The following is a 14296-nucleotide window of genomic DNA, read 5'->3' as shown; positions in this document are numbered from 1 at the left end:
GGCTATAAGGCAAACATCCAATAGGGTAGGCAATAGCGTAAGTATTCTTTACACATATACCTACACCATTAACACACTTTCTTTCTTTAGCTAAGATTTAGACAAATTGGAAGTGGAGACAATTCTACATTTCACAAAATGATTTATTCAAAATAACTCAAAAACAAATCACATCAAGTGTCAAGCACATCTCTAGTATTTGGCTACTTTTGGTCTTACTGTGCGCCAGGTATACTTCAACAGCACTATCAAAACAAATACCCCAGTCATCCCCCCATAGCAGAGGAGAATAATCCTCAGGGCATAGAGAGACTCAGGGTCAGAGAGCAGACGCTTGCGGCCCAGACGGTAGTACACCCCCAGCCTGATCTGAGCAGCCCTCTTCCCCTGGATCCAGCAGTAGTAGGACCCTCTGTCCTCCTGTGTTGCTGGGCTGAAGTGCAGGTGGTGGCCTGTGTCTATGAAGAGATGGGAGGTCTCATTCAGGCCCTCCATGTACTGGGATCGGTACAGAGGCCTAGAGCCTTGGTCCCAGGCTACCGCGTGCTGAGGTTTGGCCCCAGGGCAGGAGAGGATGAGTGGGGTGTCCACTGGGTGGTTGTGGTAGTAGACAGGGACTCCTGGCGCTGCTGGCTCATTGTAGCCCAGGAACTCCAGCAGTGCCTGGTGTTCTGGCTGGGGGATGAAGCTGGGGGGGCAGGGGACCTGGCAGCTCCGCACCCCCAGCTCTGCCCCCTGGTGGTTGGCCTGGGTGAGGCCAAAGCGCTGGGGCACAGCAGACGAGCCGCAAGAGGCCACCGTCGGAGATGTCCGCCTGTAGCGCACGTGGAGGTAGTCGGTCTTCACGTAGCAGAGCCCTATGCGTGTCTGCTCACCTCGGATGCCACAGCGGTCGCACACGGACCACGGCCAGAAGCTGGTGAACACCTGGTAGAGTGGAAGATCCTGGTTGGATCTCGAAGCCGCCCTAGCCGCCACTGCTGCTGCTGCTCTCCCCCGTCTTTGGGCACGACTCCAGGGAAAGGACACCCTGTGAGCCTCTTGGACGTCCACGTCATAACCATAGAAGAAGTCACCCTTGGTCGTCCCACAGAGGTAGTGGCCCGAGTCTTCCTTCTGGGCTCTGAAGATGAGCAGACTGAAGAGGCGGATGGAGAACCTGCTCCGGAGGTCCCCTCCCCGGCCCACTTTGGATGAGTCTACCACAGAGGTGCCCTGGAAGTCAGTGAGGGCCCTGGTGTCTGGGCTGCCCAGCTGTTTTTGGTAGTACCACACCACAGAGTGGGCCTCCTCAGGCTTACAGTGACAGGGCAGTTCTATGGTCATGTCAGCCAAATAGGCAGCGTTGTCAAACACAAGGAAGGCAGGACAGGCCCTACTGGCAAAAATGTCCTCCTTGTCTTCAGGGGCCTCATAGGCAGACAGGACGGAGAAAGAGAGGGTCTGGAGGAGTAGCAATAGGGACAGGTGTTTTATAGGGAACATCATGTCCTTAGCCCCATCGTTGTCATCTTCAAGTTATCCTTAGTCTATCTAGATATGCTATGAAAGGGCCATTACGTGTTCTAGAATGTTCAGAGATCCACAAACAGATTCTCTGGTTACTATGGTAGTTATTGTCATTTCACTCTGACACTGCATTGCATTGTAGTGAACATTGTCCTTCATATAACTTATACATATTATACATTTCAGAATAAAGAACAAACAAACAAATGATATTAAAGTTTTTGCAACCACATAAAGCTCTATAATGTATAGTAACAGTCATTGTTATTTCTGAAAACAATAAGTCCAATATGGGTTTGTGTAATGTTTCTTACTGAGGAGGAGAGACAGTTTGAACCCCATACAACTGCATTATACCATTTAAAGTTTCAGTATCACTGCTTCCTCCGGCAGCCTCACTGGTCTGTCCTGGTCCTGGACACAGAGTCTCTGCCTCATCATCTTGTGCCTCTTTAATCTCTTCCACATTACTTCCATGGACAATGACATCATCTTCAGGTCCTCTGACACTGCTATTCCCTGCTGCTGATGCTTTCCTCAGGTTCTGAAACAGCTCTCCACATGCCTCCCTCTCAGCCCGGCTCAGGAAGGACATATTGAGGCCAAACCTGGGGGTCTTGGACAGCCCCTCCAGGACCCCTATCACCGTAGCCTCATCCCCTGGCTGGAGACCCCTGGATAGGAACACAAGGAACTCCCCCAGTAGGCCGAACCCCACTTCAGCCCTGAAGATGTCCCGAAGGCCTTCTCCACCTAGGGAGAGCAGGAGGCTGTATTTATCCTCTGGGTTTTCACTGCTGAACCTGCGCCAGTCCCGGCTGAACTCTGACGCTGTCTTGGGCTGGAACTCTGACAACTGAGGCTTAAAATAACATTTGGGAGACATTGTGTGTCAATTACCAATTTAATGAGACTGTTAATATGCTTTGCATGCCTGTTTGGTAACATCCCTGCCATATACTATGAATACAAGTTGTCTAATATAAAACTAGGAGTCCATATCCAGGGTTTTCCCCAGGATTTTTAACAAGGTGGTGCTGCTGAGTACGGCAATCTAGAGAAAAAAAAAAACGATTATGGTGTGATGCCTGGCCTTAAATTATAACACATATAATTCAATTACATAGTGGCGCAGCCAGTCCACAAGGTGGCGCAGCACCACTCTTACATTTTTTGGGGAGAACACTGATATTAGAATGGAGAGGTTTGTGTTGGTGTGTGGTGGCAGAAGTCTAACCTTTAGGCCTATTTCATCACAGCTAGTCTGGTTCTGTCCTTTGACAGTGGAGGCGAGGGCATTCCAGGGCTGTTTGCGAGGAGCTCCAGCTTTATCCTTCCTGTCCAGTGGTTTCAGGTGGGATGCCAGGACTATGTCTCTGAGAGGTTTGAAGGTCAAAACAAACCATAAAACTGTCTGCTGTCTGGACTTCATTGTTTCAAGACAACATTTCATTTCTAATGGGACATCATTTTTAATGATGAAAAAACATACAGTACATTTGTTGTCTATTAATTTCTGTAACAACAGTGCGCAGGATATTACATTAAAAGAGAATAAACCTAGCCATCTCACCTAAACTCCTCATAAGTTCCAACCTTCTGGTGTAGAGCACGAAACTTTGCATCATTTTCTCTTTGATATTTCTTGTCTGCTTCAACAGCAGACTGCAACTCCCGCTCCAGCGCTGAGAAGTTTATAACCTCAGCAGAGTCATCCATCCTGTGAGACAAGCCACGACCAGTGAACCTATGGAATCTCTTTTTAGTTCTGTGACACAGACACTGTACTCAGAATTGCCTGACAATCAGACTGTGACACTGTACCTCGGGTTCAGTCTGAGATTAATGCCATATATTTGTTTGGGAAAAAATGATATTTTAACTTACTTTACCGGTTATCCATGCGGTCTTTCTGCAGGTAGGAATGTGAGACAATATATCCACAGGAAATTATAATTAAATCAACTTTTCAATGCGCTGGTAATGACTTCAGATTTCTATCACCTGAAGCATGCAGAACCATGCACCCACTGGACACAGATATCAAGTCAATTCACATCTATTCCACGTTAGTTCAATGTAATTTTATTGAAATTATGTGGAAACAACGGTTGAATCAACCAGTGATTGCCTTGTGGGTAAACACGTGCACGAGCTTGGCAAGAATGAATGCGTCCCGTGCATGTATTTTCATCTTGTGCACGTGCTTCAGGTGATAGAAATCTGAATGGACTAACTTACCAGGGCTTTGAAAAGTTGATTTAAATATACATTTCTGTGGATGTCTTACATTCCTACATGCAAAAGGACCAAGCGCACAACCGGTAAAGTAAGTGAAATAATATTTTATTCAACATTCTGTCTTGAAGAGGTCTTGAGAGGAAATGTTCCTGATTCAAACACTTATTTATACCAGACATAAAATTCTATCCAATTCAACATCGCTGGGTCTTCAGGCTATACGTCTCAGAACTGCTTGGAGAATCAACTCCTCCAACTATGTTGCCAGATAGGAACCTTTATAGACTACATTCTTTCATTGAAAGCGAGATGGTGAACTTACCTGAGCTTTAGGTTAGCTAGCTAGTATTATTTTGATGAACAATCTAAATATCTGGACGTTGTTGTTGGTATGTTGTTTGTGCTGTTGCCTGACGCTCTTGCTGCAAGTCCGTGTCCCCTTCCTCAAACACACGTCGTCACCATGACAACCTGGGTAAGAAAAGAAAAAAAGTACTATCCGGGATCGTTGGAACTTGAAATGTAGGTAAGGGTAAGGTTAGGTAAGGGTTAGGGGTTAATGTTAGGGTTTTAGCAAAGATGTGTATTGTTATATCTGTGGTTTTAGGGTAGGGACGTTCCAAGGAACCCGGATTGCACGATCCGTGTGAAAAGGTCATGTGTAACACAACTTCAAAATAAAAGTCCCCCAACGACATGTCTCTTTCTCCTGAGACCCAGCAATTCATTTTTGTCCACACTAATGGACATTGGTTCTTGGTCCGTATCATTGACGTCATACATTTTACTGTGTTCAGTCCTGTACCTTTGAGAGTTTCTGGGCTTTTCAATGATATCACGTGTGTGTCAGGGATGTGACATTGGTAACTTTCTCTTACTGGTTCTTCAAATTGGCTGCCAATCGCAATTACCACATGGTAAAACGAATTTATGTGTAATTATATTTTTTTGTGAGTTTGATATAAGAATTGTTTTTAGTGAGGAAAAATCTCAGGAATAGATTGGGGAGTAAAACAAAAAGTGTAATAATTTCTTCACATTAAGTAAGAGCTAAATAAGAGCTTGTTTATAAATGTCTAATGTAGTGGACATCAGGGTGTGCTAACTGTTTTTTACTGTACACATTTACTAACCAAGTCCGAATTATTTCACCCCAAACATTAATGTGATGTAATCAAAAATAACGTATTTTTTTGCTGGTTCTCATGAGGATATATTACATATGATATATATTTTTAAATGTACAAATAAACATTTAATAAAACATGTAATTGTGTGGCTGTTACAACCCATCATTAGAATGCTATTCTTGCATTTGTTCAACATAAAAAGGACACAACTTGATGAACAACATATACCAGTATATACAAAAATAAATGCTTTTTATATTTAAGACTCAGCAAAGTCATGACAACTACTGTTTTGGTTCAGTGATTGTATAGGCCTGTAGGCCTACAACTGCTGCTGGTCCTTCAACATGGAATTGCAGAAACGTCTTACATTGAATGAACGTAAAACCAAAATGCAAGAATGCTATACATTGAAATAGCCACTGGGTCTGGTGTTGGAGCGGCCACAATGCATTGAAATAGCCACTGGTTGTGTTTAAGGCGGAGGATACCTAGAGCTGGCAGGCAGATGGGTGGTGTTTGAGGGCAGAGCGCTAGTGCACTGGAGGACACAGATGGTACGCAGGTGGATGATGGGCACAGGGGGCCACTGATGTTGACTTGCTTTTTTTGTGTAGTACTCCCAATGTCCATGTGTTATTCCATACACTGAGACATTGAATGGGTTGCCTTCCTGTTCCAGCTACATGTGCCATGTCCATGCTCTCCTATGGAGCTCTTTGCGGGGCGTGCCCGTCCCCGGCGAAACTTTGCTGTTGGTCCAGGGTTGGTTTTGCCAAAGTTTGATGGTGCGGCTATGAGTTCAGTCTGTTTTCATCTTCTTGAAGCTGGAAACGAAGGATTCTACTGCAGGCCTGAAACTCACAGGATCCTCCCTCATCTTCTTTTTGAGGTCTTCAAAGATCTCCATCCACTCTTCCATTACAGCCATAGTTTTAGAATTACAACCATCATTCAGATTACCAAATGAGTTATAGGTATACAGTCTTCAATTGGAGCCCTTCACTTGATATCAGATATGTTGTTGTGACATTGTAGATTTACCTGAGCCGTTTACATCAGAAGCTGGAGCACACTCGATTTCAACGGTGTCCTAAGACACGCTACCACAGTCTAATGAAGGAGGAGAGAATTACAACTATCAAACAACCAGATTGTTAGTCTTCTATATTGCCTGTCAGGGATAATGTTGCGACATTTTTGATTTATTCAGTTATTGAGGAACATACCGAAAACATAGCATTCTGGTGAACATTCTTCTTCATTGCAGTTATCCAGATGCTTGTTAGAATCATCAATCCTCTTCTCTACATGCGATGTACAATTTGTAATGGACAAATGAGGAACACACCTAAAGCATACTATTTCTGGTGATAGCATTTAAATACACTTTATGAATCAGAAGTTCAAGTGTGTCAAGCCACTGACTTGTAGCAGAACTGAAGGTCGGGGCAAATGGAGCGGTCCACAGAGGCATGCACATGGTTGTCTCCATACTCCACTTGCAACTCATATTTGATCGTTTTTAGAGCTGATGAAGGAGAGTGGCTTATTTCAAACAGCTTTGTCAATTTCTCAATGGTGTCCGCTGACACATCTCTCCTCTTCAGCACCTCAGCACTTGTCAGACTGTGATTGTAGTTGTTCCGTAGACAGACATGAAAGAGGTAACCTGCTTTCATATGGGGATCTGCAGACCTACAATGAATGGGATAAAAATAAGAGAATTTCAAGCTACTTTCTGAAAACAGGAACTTCATAACTATTAGGCCTACTTAATAACTTTGTTTTGTCTTATGATAGTGTGGGTAAATTGTATTGCACTTGTATTACTAACCTTGATTCTCTTTGTTGGGTATGAATGGCCCTCTTCAGGATGAGGTACATTATTGCACCACAACAAGTGTTTTTGGTACTTCTGGCTGAAATGGAGCTTGTATTATGCTGGCATCTTAGGTCCACCTATAGAAGATGTAAATCAAATATTAATTTCAATTGATGTTTTTTTAACATGGGCCAACTTACTCTTTCTTACTCTGATTACGTTTTATTGTAAGTTGTATAGCCTTGGAAGCCCAGGCTTCTCATGTTTCAATAGTCAAGTGAACGATACGGGATTTGGAATGACGACCACACGAGGCTATAGGGCGATTCCTCACAAAACAGGACCAAGATTTTTTGAATTTTCACAAAATGTAACCCATAGAAGGAACCTTTGGAGGAAGGATGGTTGAGCTATATTTGATATGTGTATCTTAAAGCATAATTGAGAAATAATTAATTGAAGTTGGAACATTTGTGACATTTTGGCCTTACCTTTAGGGTGGCAGGTAGCCTAGCGGTTAGAGCGTTGAGCCAGTAACCGAAAGGTTGCTGGTTTGAATACCTGAGCTGTCAAGGTGAAAACTCTGCCGATGTGTCCCTGAGCAAGGCACTTAACCCTAATTTGCCTAAATGTTGCTCCAGGACCCCATCCTACTATGACCGACTGTAAAACAACACATTTCACTGCATTTTACAATAAAAAAAAACAGTTTTCTTTTTTACATTTACGTCATTTAGCAGACGCTCTTATCCAGAGCGACTTACAAATTTTTCTTTAAGACTCCATAATGTTTAATCTGTATGTGATACAAAGGAAAGGTTGGTGTCATATTAAGCTTTTATGCTTGCTCTGTAATATGAGTAGTATTGAGATTTTAATAAAACATTTTTAACATTAATATTACAAAAACATCGATCTCTGCTAGTTTTAAAGTTATGGCCCATTTTATACAAAGAAATCGGCATTGTAGGCAAACACAGCCCTCTTTTTAATTGTATCATTGCACATCCTGCAAATCACCGGCAGAGGGCGACATTTATATCCACTTTCACATTCACTGTTGGTAACGCTTACAAATTGGAACTCCAAAACTAGCAGAGATCCCACTCTGGAACTTTGATTTGCCCGTAGAGTAGCCTATATTATGTTCAACGATATATTGAAACATTTGCCGAATCTAAAATGGTAAATTTCCAATACTCTTGTTTATATTTGTCAATATTCATAAATTAATGTAAGTATTTTTGTTATTGAAATCAAAATACTACTCACATTAATGAGCAAGCGGCAACGCTTCATATGAGACACATTTTTGCTTTGTAGCACCTACAGACACATTATGGTGTCTTATGAGGCCTGGGTAAGACCAAAATGTCACAAATGTTCCAATTTCAATTAATTATTTCTCAATTGTGCTTTAAGATACAAATGTCAAATATATGTAAAAAAATCCTTCCTCCAAATGACCCTTCTATGGATTACATTTCGTGAAAATCCCCAAAATCATTGTCCTGTTTTGTTCTAGTTTCATGAGGAATCACCCTGCTATAAGCTGTATGATACATTAGAAGGGAGGAACTTACTCTATTCTTGTTACTCCCGTCATCATTGGGATAGGTCTTTGACTTCCTCCAAGTCAAGCCTGATGATCTCTGGAAGTCGTTCAACCACTTGTGGACTTCTTCCTCAGAGCACAGTTTCAACTTCAGGGAGGATCTGAAATGTGTTTCTCCCAGTGGTTGGTATGAGCACAAAGTGTGGTCATAGTAATCAGGCAAGAGAGTCTGTTAGAAAAGATTAGCCAAGTTTGTATCAAATTCTGGTCCACGCACATGCAACGGATATGCACTGCAAGCTGCACGTACATCCAAAGCATGCGCATAGACCAGAGCTAGTCGTCTACTATGTATAACTTCATAAACAGTCATTGATGCATTCAGAGAAAGGTTTGCCTGCAATATAGCAACAACTTAACTGTGGTGAGTTACTTAAGTAAAGTATATTAATACCAGTCAGTAAACATAGTTTTTTTTTTACCCTCCCGTTGTCCTAGGGTCAAAATGACCCGCCACTGTGTTGAACCAACTTTATTAAATTTTTATTTTTTTGGGATCATTTGTGAGAAGGAGGCAGTGAGACTTTAAAGAAAGTATCACTGCCTCCTTCTCACAAATGATCCAAAAAATTTAAAATTACATAAAGTTGGTTCAACACAGTGGCGCGTCATTTTCACCCTAGGACAACGGGAGGGTTAAAGGCGACAGAGCGCAGACTCAGAGGTAACTTATTGCTGTTAACTTGTCGCGCGATAGACCAGATCTACTAGTTAGCTAGCTAACTTTAGCTGTAGCTATTACAAGTCTGTGAATACATCGTTTTTTACAGTGTATTGTTATATTTTTGCAATAGGGAGATAGGCCTAGATGTAACAAAGAAATGTTAACAGCGATATGTGGGCGGCAGGTAGCTTAGTGGTTAAGAGCGTTGTGCTAGTAACCGAAAGGTCGCTGGTTCTAATCCCAGAGCCGACTAGGTGAACAATCTGTCGATGTGCCCTTGAGCAAGACACTTAACCCTAATTGCTCCTGTAAATCGTTCTGGATAAGAGCGTCTGCTAAAATTATATGATGTTAACTAGCTACCGTTAGCTAACTAGTCAGGCTAACTTGATCCTACCTCCAAAGTGTGTGTGGTCTCCTCTGCGCGGTCACTGTCCACACAGCACAGTTGACACCAAGACAAGGTAATTTCGTGACAATTTTCATAAACTTTCAATATTTCCTCAAAGATAATTTAAGATACCTCTCAATGTAAACAAACTAGTTAGCTCGAACCTCTGACTGGGGAATCACTTCTGGTGAAATGTATGTACGTTGAGCCTTCACAATAAAGGTCCCCTGTATATCAACTAGCAGTTTTGATTCCAGTGTTATAAATTATAGTGTAGAAAGGACATACAGCATGTAAAAATACTTTAATATAAATGAGATACAGAAGTAGGCAACAGAAAAAACAATAATGAATGGAACCATCATGGTTGAGTATATACATACAAATAAGTACAAACAGACAACAGAACAGCGTTAAACTGCACTCAGGCAATTGGCCCCCAATTCCCACGCCACTTACCAGCTGTTAATAACTGTCCTATAGGGAGCTTTGTAGGCTCACACTTGATACGTTTTTTTTAAGCAACCCACATGAAAAAATACCACAGTTTACTATAGATTACTACAGTACTTACTTACTATAGAATACTACAGTACTTGCAATACAATTCTATAGTAAACTGTAGTATACTATACTACACACTTTAGTATCCCTTGATCATGTGTAGAACTTACTATAGAATGTTGTAGTATACTGTAAAATACTACAGTAATGTATGTAAAAACACTAGTCTGCAAAAACACTACACTTTTTGAACTACAGTAAATGCTACAGTATTTAAATTGCATATACGTATTCCCTTCCCCCATATCGCGATTTGTGCCACCCATAAATTAGAAACCTACATACCAAATATGGACCATATATTGTGTTCCCTACAGGTTACTATCCATTCATATCCCAGTCCTACCTACCTATAGGTTATGGAACATTTAGTAGTGCTCTAGTAGGTTTCCTGAAGGAGAAAGCCTCCGCTTCTTTGTAAAAGATAATAAAACAAAAACACTATGGTAAATACTACAGTAATGCCTGCAAAAACACCACAGTACATACTACAGTATACTACAGTCTGCAAAAACACTACAGTAAATACTAAAGTATACTACAATGTGCAAAAACACTACATTAACTACTATTTTATATACTACAATATTTATACTATAGTTAACTGTAAATACTACAGTAAACACTACAGTGAATACTACAGTAAAGTCCTCAAAAACACTTGAGTGAATACCGTAGTATTTATAACATAGTATACTATAGTATTTTTTCATGTGGGAATGCCTACTTTCACTATGTCACATACAAACAAAGACATATACAGTCAACAGCCAAGCACAGTGCTCCCAGTCCCAAATTAATTTGGTGTATGCCATTGATAGTTAGGGGAGAGTTCTGAAATTATAGTCCTACTCTCTATATTTATCATATTATTTGACAGAATACACACAAACAAAGCAATCAGACAGCGCCCAACCATTAGACCTATTGTTTACAATGCATGTACATTGAACGTTTTGAAATTACCCCAATCTCATGGTTCTCTGTGATTGAAACTTCTCAATGTTCCGTTCTTCTTGGTTGATGAGTGGTAGTAGTGGCTTGGAACACTACTGTGTCAACCACTCTATTAGTTGATCTCTGATCCATTCCTCAGAATTAGGTCACTGGGATCAAACATACTGTACTTTCTATTGGCACATTTACATCCATCACTTAACTTGGGCTCATACAGTATAATACATCAGAAAATGCCTGTAAACAAATCACGTAATAGTTTAAAAGCATAGTTTAAAAATAGTTTTGAAAGCATTTATATTCAAACCACAGTACACAAAGACAGGACATGTGCAAATATCAGTCTGTTCCATTTGGAAAGATCAAATCAAAAGATGAAAAATAAAGCGCTTTTAGCAAAACTAGTTTCAAATTAGTCTTTTACAATCCACATACAAAAAAGCACATTTACTGTATACAAAACATTCCATGACATAGACTGACCAGGTGAATGCTATGATCCCTTATTGATTTCACTTGTTAAATCCACTTAAATCAGTCTAGATGAAGGGGAGGAGACAGGTTAAAGAAGGATTTTTAAGCCTTGAGACATGGATTGTGTATGAGTGCCATTCAGAGGGTGAATGGGCAAGACAAAATATTAAAGTGCCTTTGAACGGGGTATGGTAGTAGGTGCCAGGCACACCAGTTTGTGTCAAGAACTGCAACGCTGCTGGGTTTTTCACGCTCAACAGTTTCCAGTGTGTATCAAGAATGGTCCACCACCCAAAGGACATCCAGCCAACTTGACACAACTGTGGGAAGCATTGGAGTCAACATGGGCCAGCATCCCTGTGGAACGCTTTCGACACCTTGTGGAGTCCATGCCCCGACGAATTGAGGCTGTTCTGAGGGCAAAATATTAGGAAGGTGATCCTAATGTTTGGTACACTCAGTGTATATTCTTGTTGACATCAAAACAACTAACATTAAAAGTACAATTCTAGAAAATAACATTTTGGTCCAGAGCATTCAATCTTGTAAACTATAAGGAATGTGTCAGTCATAACACCATCAGTCCTGTTCCCAATAATGTCCACAAATCCAGACTTGCGCCCAGCCAGTGCATACTGAGATAGAGTTTCTCAATAAGAGTAGTGGGAGTGTTGAAGGCATCAGTCAGTAGTAATGCTGTATTTCAGTCCAGTTTGTGATCCAGTGCTTCTTTTTTTTATTGGGGTTTGGCTCCTCGATGAGGAATCCCTCGTTTACCTGGTAGCGCTCCTCTTTGCCAATCTTCACTCCCTGGTGTGTTGGCGTCATCTTGAAGTGGTTGGGCCGCTTGAAAAATCCACACTGTGGGACGATGGTATACGACACAAAGTGAACATTTGAAAAGTGTAGACTTTGGTATTAGCATGTTCTTATTATAAGTATTTCTACATTGGTGCCACCAGTATCATTATTGGAGGCAATATCAGTCCTACTGTTGTTTTGATACTTTACATCTTTCTAATGTAATCACGGGTATCATGATACATGTGAAATAAATGATAAAATCACCACACAACCAACAGACTCAAGCTCTGCAAAGCTGGCTAGTTAGGGGAAGAGACTAAATAGTTAGCAATGGGAAAATAGTTAAATAAACATATAAAAGTCAATCAGAGAAGTCAAAGCCTCTGAAATGCTGTTTCCCCTGTGGATAGATACTCTTGATTAAGAGAAACCCTTAAAAAATTGTTAATTTGACAGCAAGAAGGAAAGACTGAAGTTAAGGAAAGTCACTGCAAGCTGCAAAAAGCCATTAGAAGCTGCAAGGAGTCACAGACGGAAGGACTATTATTTTACCCAGGAAACCCAGTGCATTGTTCCAGAGGCCCACAGGGGGACCTCCCTCCCCCAGCCTCACTACTCTTCAGTCAGCCTCTCCACCTCCGACGGCTGGGTCTTCATCTCAGCTTTCTGGGCCTTGGCCTCGTACATCTCCCTGGTGCTGGCCCTCCTGAAGAAGCCACACTGAGGAGGGGAAGGCGGTCAGAATAACAAGTCAAACAGGATCCATTGTGGATCCAAAAAGGTGGACCTTTTGAACCAGTGGATAGTAGAAGTCTCGCGGTACCCGTGTCATCTAACAGTTTGCGTGGATTTGTTGTTGGAGGTGAAATTTAATCTCCATTCTCCTCTTGCTGCTAACGTCAGGGCAGGTTATTTGTTCAATTGGACCTAACTGGCAGACCATTATAATTACCTTCCACATGAGGAGGATGATGAAGGCCAGAAGGAGGACCCCAGCGACAGCAGACACAATGATGATCCACAGGGGGACCTGGTACGGAGCCTCCTCCCCCAGCTCTGGGTCTATATCCAGGGTGAACTCCACAGGGGATATCAAACAGAGGACATTAACTATGTCTGCATTTACGCTATATGTAAAAACGTATCGTCAATATCGTTATGTATATTCCTCCTCTATCATATATCAACTATCATCATCGTCATCAAACAGCAATCATCATGGAAATGACCTTTAAATTAGTATGGATATAGCCTAGCTTTTATTATAGTACGAATAGTATGGTGTTATTACCTCTGTGCTCTTAGTGTTCATCCTGATGGTGGGTTTGTCTGTGACCAGTTTCAGTGTGGCCTTGCCATTCACTGTCACCCGCCACGCTTCCCTGTAGTCCTATGGAAACACAACACATATACAGGACTTTATTGGTACACCCATTCCATTCATGTGGATTCACTCTAATGAAGTTGAGGAGAAAGTTCACATTAAGACTAGACCACTGTGCTTTGGTGACTTTACCTCCAGCATGGTGCTGTTCCACACTCTGGCCCTGACAATTATTGTTGCAGTGTTGTTCATGTTGTGGAGAGGGCAGATGAATTTCACACAGTGAGCAGTGCCCGTGACACAGTCCTACAGACAACAGTTGAAAGGGAGTTAGCACCAGAACACCATTTGGGCATACATATTTCAGTTGAGTGCATAATGTGACCGACAGGGTTCAAACCCAGGTCTCCTGCTCACCAGAGGAGAGCATTAGCCCACTAAGCCAAAGCCTGGGCATTGGCTCAGGAAGACAATTCAATGCTTCAGGTCATAGGCTTATGTATAAGATGGTGGGGACGGCCCTCACCAGTTTAAAGGACTTCTTGCGAGTTCCCTTCAGATTGATGGAAGCCTTGGGTTCTCTTGGGTGCCCCTCCTCTGTGGAGCCCTCCTCTCGCCTCCTCCTCCTGGCTTTGCTCTCTGGTAACTATGAGGAAAAGGAGACCAGAGAAAAAGGCACAGACATCATAACTCACAGTGTTATAGTATTGGCACTTAAAAGTAGCTGGTTTTTAGGTGTTATATTGACAAAAACTTGATCAACTGTGGACCTGAAGTTGAGATTTCCATCTGAAACCA

General features: G+C 41.8%; 3 protein-coding genes across 5 annotated transcripts in view; all 3 read right to left on the bottom strand.

Annotated features, from left to right (window-relative positions):
- Window positions 1-173: 173 nt before the first annotated feature.
- LOC121550657 (Ig-like V-type domain-containing protein FAM187A) lies at window positions 174-1497 on the bottom strand. The gene has a single exon (XM_041863003.2). It carries the CDS (start codon window positions 1486-1488, stop codon window positions 193-195), a length of 1296 nt encoding a protein of 431 aa, XP_041718937.2. The 5' UTR covers window positions 1489-1497; the 3' UTR covers window positions 174-192.
- Window positions 1498-1819: 322 nt separating this feature from the next.
- Window positions 1820-9962, bottom strand: LOC121550658 (coiled-coil domain-containing protein 103). 2 transcript variants are annotated; one of them, XM_041863006.2, is made up of 7 exons: window positions 9382-9962; window positions 8289-8489; window positions 6718-6842; window positions 4073-6578; window positions 3083-3229; window positions 2747-2885; window positions 1820-2371 (listed from the first exon to the last, which is right to left on the bottom strand). In XM_041863006.2, exons 5-7 carry the CDS (start codon window positions 3226-3228, stop codon window positions 1820-1822), a joined length of 837 nt encoding a protein of 278 aa, XP_041718940.1. In that variant the 5' UTR covers window position 3229; window positions 4073-6578; window positions 6718-6842; window positions 8289-8489; window positions 9382-9962. The 2 variants fall into 2 exon arrangements, with proteins under 2 accessions (XP_041718940.1, XP_041718941.1); XM_041863007.2 differs by having other exon boundaries at window positions 8289-8421.
- A 1809-nt stretch (window positions 9963-11771) lies between these two features.
- Window positions 11772-14296, bottom strand: part of LOC121551727 (integrin alpha-3-like) — a 44113-nt gene continuing 41588 nt past the window's right edge. Inside the window, exons 21-26 of one of the 2 annotated variants that reach the window (XM_045210865.1) lie at window positions 14025-14144; window positions 13691-13804; window positions 13466-13564; window positions 13127-13252; window positions 12727-12894; window positions 12144-12231 (exon numbers count right to left, since the gene is read on the bottom strand). In XM_045210865.1, coding sequence (XP_045066800.1) covers window positions 12787-12894; window positions 13127-13252; window positions 13466-13564; window positions 13691-13804; window positions 14025-14144 — 567 coding nt within the window. In that variant the 3' untranslated portion in view covers window positions 12144-12231; window positions 12727-12786. Of the gene's footprint in view, window positions 12232-12726; window positions 12895-13126; window positions 13253-13465; window positions 13565-13690; window positions 13805-14024; window positions 14145-14296 lie in introns of both variants that reach the window. The other variant, XM_045210864.1, reaches the window with a different exon arrangement.

This window comes from Coregonus clupeaformis, chromosome 35, assembly GCF_020615455.1.
Source record: "Coregonus clupeaformis isolate EN_2021a chromosome 35, ASM2061545v1, whole genome shotgun sequence".
Taxonomy (NCBI): Eukaryota; Metazoa; Chordata; class Actinopteri; order Salmoniformes; family Salmonidae; genus Coregonus; species Coregonus clupeaformis.
The sequence above is the reverse complement of the archived record's forward strand: the minus strand, read 5'-3'. Positions and strand labels throughout refer to the sequence as shown.